Here is a 5,994-nt window from a genome sequence, read left to right on the forward strand (position 1 = left end):
AAGTTCAATAGAAATACAGGTTCTCAGTGTTGCTCTAAAGCAATCTGCACAGTGCTGGATTTAGAAGATTTGACATCCCCAGATCCCAAACCTGGAATGATGCCCTTGCAAGCCAGAGAGCCATCCCTGTCCAGCCCAGAATGTGAGCTGGCTTTTTTTTTTTTTTTTTGAGGCCCTTCTTGAAGGGAACCAGTGAAGCATAGGTGGTTCCATAGCTTATCTCCTGCTCTGGTCACTGATGGGCCACCGGAGCATGGCAGGAGCTGTGCTGCAGAACAGCTCCCACGTCATTTGCCTGGCCTTTGATCACGGCTGTTGCCCACACCTTGTTTCACTGCTTCGCACAGGGTCTTTCTTCTTCTGGATGCTGGATATCTGGCTTGTGTGAGACTGTAAGTAGAATTTCATGGTCCTGTTGGGAGCAGCTTGCTGAGGTGAGAAGGCAGGGCAAGAATGACAGCCCAGCCAGACTGATATACAAGTGAGACTTGATTGCAGTAAAGCCAGGAGGAAAAGCTCTAGTTGTGATGTTCTAAAAATCTTTATACCTGACAGAGTCAATAGCTACGAGGCACGTTTCACAAACATCATTAAAAGGACCAAAAGGCATCTCCTTTTGGCAATTAGAAGGGGGATCAGTCCAAAAGGGGGCAAATATATTTAATCCAGGGCTGACCAAAGAAATTTTGCTACCTGGGATGAAGGACAAGGTGGTTTCATTCCTCCTGTTCCATGTAGAAAAGTGACCAGACAGGGAGTCGAATTTCCATTCAGCTCTGGAGATGCATCGCCCCTGAACCCAGTAGGTACAGTTAGGGCGCTGGGTCGCACAACACACACAGCTCTGTCTTCCAAGACCTTGTGACACCTTTTCCCCAGCAATGGCTGCCTGAGGCTGATGCTTCCCTTTGCCCAGAAGTAGAGCTGGCCCTGGTGTGACAATTCAGAGTGAAGGCAATAGTGATCTGTACATGCTCAGCAGGGACTTTTCCAAGATACCAGAGTTTCTTTAAGCTAAAAGATGGCCCCCTTGTGGGGGGCTGCAGAGGGGGCATCTTCCTTTATTCCAGTGCTTCTCCCCTAGGCCCTACCCCACCAATATCAGCCTACAAAAACCACAATGCCCCACTCATTTCAGGACATTGCAAAGTGTTGCCCAGTATGACAACCAAACCATTTTATTATGATTTTAATGTGAATTTCACCAAAGTAAACAACACCATATAAAAGGGGGAAAAGCTGTTCTTATGGAAGATAAACCAACTCATCTACAACATACACGTATGAAATGTATGTCCATAAGAATATGTAAGTATGATCAATACCAGCGGAAAAGATAAGCTTCATGACATAAGAACATAAGCTTCAGAAAATATCCTAATATTCATTCTCTGGTGGAACCTATGTTGAATCACCTGTTCAAACATTGAAAGCCTCATTAGGTCCTCAGTCCACTGTGTTATGGGAGGTGGGCATTTATCTCTCCAGTGTTGTAATATCAGTATTTTAGCTCTGAAAAGTGTGTGGAAAATCCACTTGCACTGTCCTTATAATAAGTCTCATATGGCAGGTAAATAATTTACTGGTGTGTGCATCAGTAAATATTAAAAAGCATTTTAGTACTAAATTTTTCTGTTCCATAACCTTCCCCTAAACTTCACAACCAAACTAGTGCTTAAGAATGGAGAAGATCATGGTCTGGGTTTTCTTTAATAGGTTCCAAGAAGGTGCGTGGAGCTTTGATGCAAAAAAAGGCAAGCAGAACACTCTTCTAAGGAGACAATGGAGGACCTCTGTGACATTCGGTCAATGCATTCCACAAATCTGAAATAGCAAAAGCAAAACTTAGTCTAATGAAGTTATAGTTAATGGTACAGTAATTTGTGTGATGACTTGGGCAATGGATTGTAGAACAGTTCATTCAAGGACTTTCATATTAGCTAAAACAATGGCTTGTGCTAGTAGAATCCAAGTATGAGATTGCCTGTTTACACAACAATGAAAATGGAGTGCCCCAGAAGCTTTGCGCCAGTGCAGAGTGTAGGACCTTAACATGTATATGATGCCCAAGCAGTTAGAGCCCTGTCAGGGACAGGGAAGGGCACAGCCTGCTGCTGTTGGTAGGAGGGCTAACCCTCAGACTACGCCTTCTCATGGCTACTATTCAATCCTGTTTCTACAGCAAAAGCCGGAGGGAGTAGCCAAAATGGTCTTTTCCATCAGTGCCACCATCTTCCTGACCCTCTTCTGCTACCTCTGGAATGCAGAGGCTCGAAGCTACGAATCCATCCTCGCAGTGCAAAATGGAGGGCCATGGGGTCACTGGGGAAAGAAAGCGTTTTGTGCTCAGGGTTCTGCGATCGGTTTTGCACTCAAGGTAACACCTGCTGTGAAACCTGCTTTGCAGACAACCTTATGCTGAATAATTATCTTTGGCATTTCTGCATTTGTTTCTTTCCACATTTCCTCAGAGGGAATTGTGAACTAGTTACTGTGGTTCATAGATGACAAAACAATTCCAGAACTTGGCAATAATGCAACAACACTGGAAACATCTATACTGGTTTTACATCACGTTCACTTGCATGATGCTTTGCTGTGCATCCTGGGAATTGTAATTTGTGAAGGGGCTAGCGATGGGAAGTCTAGGTGGAACTTGAGCCTTTCCTTGTCCTTCGTAGGATAATGGTAAAACTTAGGGTGCTGTATTATGCCAGGTAAGAGGGATCTCTGTATAGTCAACACGGAGTGTGAGCTGTTCTCCAGGTTTTCAGACAGAAGCCTTTCCCAGCCCTACCTGGAGAGATCAACAACTGAATCTTTTGCATGCAAAGCACTTGCTCTGCACTGCATCACAGCCCTTCCTCAGCAGTAGAAATCTTAATCTACCATCTGTGACAGTGAGTTTAGAACAGACATGTAAGCCACATGGCCTGTGGCAGCTGCTGCTGCTGAAAAAGAGAGAAGTATACAGTAGCAACGGCATCTATAATTCCTGCCACAGAAGTTGTGTTCATGGTTTACCGGTTTTTGCCTGCTTCCTAGGTTTCTCCAAAGAAGCTCTAGGAATTAAGAACCATAAAACCCATTTCTAGAGCATTTTTTCTTCCTATGGGTGGCTCTTTTAATGCCTTCACAGTTTCTTTGGGTCTCTGATCCCACAGTTCTGTCACCGCTCATGCAAACCAAGGAGTTATATTTAAAAGAGTAAGGGTGATAAGTGAGCAACGCTGCCTTTCATGGTAATCCACACTTCCTGGACATTTCCAGAATTGCTCCCACATTTGCAGAAGAAATGGCTGGAATGTCACTCCATTTTCAGAGGCTAAGTTGCCGTCCTAGCAAACATACAGTGTGGCTGTGTGGGCACCTGGACTTAGAAAGAACCATTAGCTAGCAAAGGAAATACAAGCTACAAGGCAAAGCCAGTGCATAATTTGAAAATCCAGCAAGCCTGGAACATGCCGGTCTACCACATTAAGCCTTCAGTATCCAGAACATCCAGTTCCAGGACAGAAGGACAAGCAAGGATTGTTATAGTGGCTATTTACTAAGAGTGTCTCCTTTTAACTTACTTGAACCTACACCATGCTTTAGCACAATTCAGACTCTTCCCAGAATCTCTCCCCATCCCTGTTCCCAAAATGTTCACTTTCCTCTGTTTGGATGTACTGTGTTTGAAATACTGCCCTGCATAATGAAGCTCATATAGCTTCCTCTATGAGCTTGGAAATCAAATAACATTAAAGCCAAAGAGGATGGTTCATTTAGGCTTTTGAATGTCTTCTATGAATTGGCATGAATGAGTAATTCTCAATGAAGTTTATTCTTTGCGAATGTTATCGTTGCCTTCAGAGAAATTACCCCAGTGTCCTCCTTGTCCTGATGCCTAGCTTTCTCACAGCCTTTCTCTCTTGTGCACCAGGTGGAGCCCTATCAAGGTGGTGAAAAGGCGGAAGATGATACATCCCTGAATGGCATTCGCCTGATCTGCAAAGATAACTCATTCGTTTCATCTGCATTTGGGCAGTAAGTAGCTCTTTGGATTTGACTAGCCATCACTAGCAATAGTCGAGTGCCCTGTGCCTATGATGTTTTGGGGTGTCCACTTATGAATTGCCCAAAAATAAGTATTGTGTCAGAGGATAGTATTTGCATATGCAAATGTATACATATAGGTACAAATGTAGACATAATGCCTATAATTTAAGCAGAAGTACTGTGCATCTCAGTAGAGTTTGCAAGACTAAGAGGCAGTGATGGTGTGCCCTGCAGTCCGGTGCTGTCATTGGATGGGCAGCTTCAAGGTCCTCAAGGTTCTCCTCCTTGTTGATATGCTGAATTTACACCAGACTTGGAATGAACAGTTTATCAAACGGAGGACAATCAGTTTCTAATGCAGCACTCTCCTCTGCCAAGTCTTCAGATTAGAGGATGGTCTTCTTTAAAGGGGGATATCTGGCCACCCTACCCTGAGTCTATTAACAGCAATTGCAATGGAAAGGAGGTGTCTCAGTTTTATTGCCAGCTGGTATGTTGGTTCAGAGCACTTACTATCTACGGACCACACACCTGGACAGAGCCTACTTCCTCTGAACTGACATGCTGGCCACCAGCCTCTGGAAGAATCTTAAGCTCAGTCAGCACCAGTGAAATACATCAGGTCTGTATTCTCATTATCTTCCTAAGAACTGACTTCATATGACCCAGCAAACTGGGAATATCTTCACCATTTTACTCTTATGAATAATGAAGACAAATGAGCTGGAATGAGAAATAATTCATCCTGAATGAATCTGTGACCCATAAGAATTTTTTTCCCATCTGCTACATATCTATAAACACCCATAGGATTAAGGCAACATCTTGGTATTGAGGAGTGGATTTTTTTTGTCCATGTAAGAAACAACTCCAACTCCTGCCAAGATCACGATAGTCCAGACATTATAGTCCCTTCCCCTTAGTGTTGCTGTGTTTTTCATGTGGCTCTCCCTCTCTCACTGTTCCAAAGAAGCAAAGCTAGGACACATGTTGTGCTTCTCTCTGAGGCTACGGAACTTGCGAGCCAAAGCAGCCGATTCCAGAAATGGCATACTTTGGTCTAGTGGAATGGCAGGAGATAGGCACTTTTCAGAATACTCCACCAATGAACTACCCCAAGCTACGAAACCTTCTAAATCTTCCCACTGTAGATCAAAGGAGCTCTACATGGATGCAACCGTTGTTTTTGATCCTGCACTGCAGTTCATATGTGCTCATGATTCATCCTCTCACAGGTTTCAGGAGTTGAAGATGCAGCTGGCATTGCAATCTGAACGTATTTCTGAAGTCAAACTCATTGTCTTCCTTGGCAGGTGGGGTGCTTGGACTGAGATTCATTATTGCCCGAAACCATACAAACTGGTGTCCTTTGCTCTGAGAATTGAAATCCCCCAAGGCCTTGGGGATGACACAGGAGCCAACAATATCTATTTCATATGCAATGATGGGACAATGCTGAGGGGCAACTCCCACAGATGGGGCCATTTTGGCCCATGGAGCCCTTTCTGTAATTCCGGTACCTCTATTTGTGGACTCCAGACAAAGGTGGAGGTTCCACAAGGCATTGATGATGACACTGCACTGAATGACGTGAAGTTCTTCTGCTGTTTGGATGAATGATATGATGACTAGCATTGTGGGTTTCTTAGACATGAATGTATCCAGCATTAAATCTTATCTCTGAAGGTGCATGTCTTTTTTAAACATCTGAATCACTTAACTGGATTTATCCCTGCTGAATGGGTGAAGAATGAAAGAAAATGGCAACAGGACTAACCATATAAATCAAGGCTGAATCTTTTGGTCCTGATGCCTCACTGGGCACATGTGTGTCTATGCACACATGACTCACATACATTTACACGCACAACACACACCAGTCACACATATACAAGCAGAAATCGCTCTCTCTCTCTCTCTCTCTCTCTCTCTCTCTCTCTCTCTCTCTCTCTC

The 5,994-nt window shown here is 43.9% G+C and overlaps 1 protein-coding gene across 1 annotated transcript; it reads left to right on the top strand.

The window, feature by feature from the left end:
• Positions 1–2,206: 2,206 nt before the first annotated feature.
• On the top strand, positions 2,207–5,661 carry LOC123029505 (vitelline membrane outer layer protein 1-like). The gene is made up of 3 exons (XM_044442606.1): positions 2,207–2,377; positions 3,926–4,029; positions 5,355–5,661. The coding sequence occupies exons 1-3, from the start codon at positions 2,207–2,209 to the stop codon at positions 5,659–5,661; spliced, it is 582 nt and encodes a 193-aa protein (XP_044298541.1).
• Positions 5,662–5,994: the final 333 nt, after the last annotated feature.

The sequence above is a fragment of the Varanus komodoensis genome, unplaced genomic scaffold, assembly GCF_004798865.1.
Source record: "Varanus komodoensis strain SLA01 unplaced genomic scaffold, ASM479886v1 scaffold4, whole genome shotgun sequence".
NCBI classification, from domain to species: Eukaryota; Metazoa; Chordata; class Lepidosauria; order Squamata; family Varanidae; genus Varanus; species Varanus komodoensis.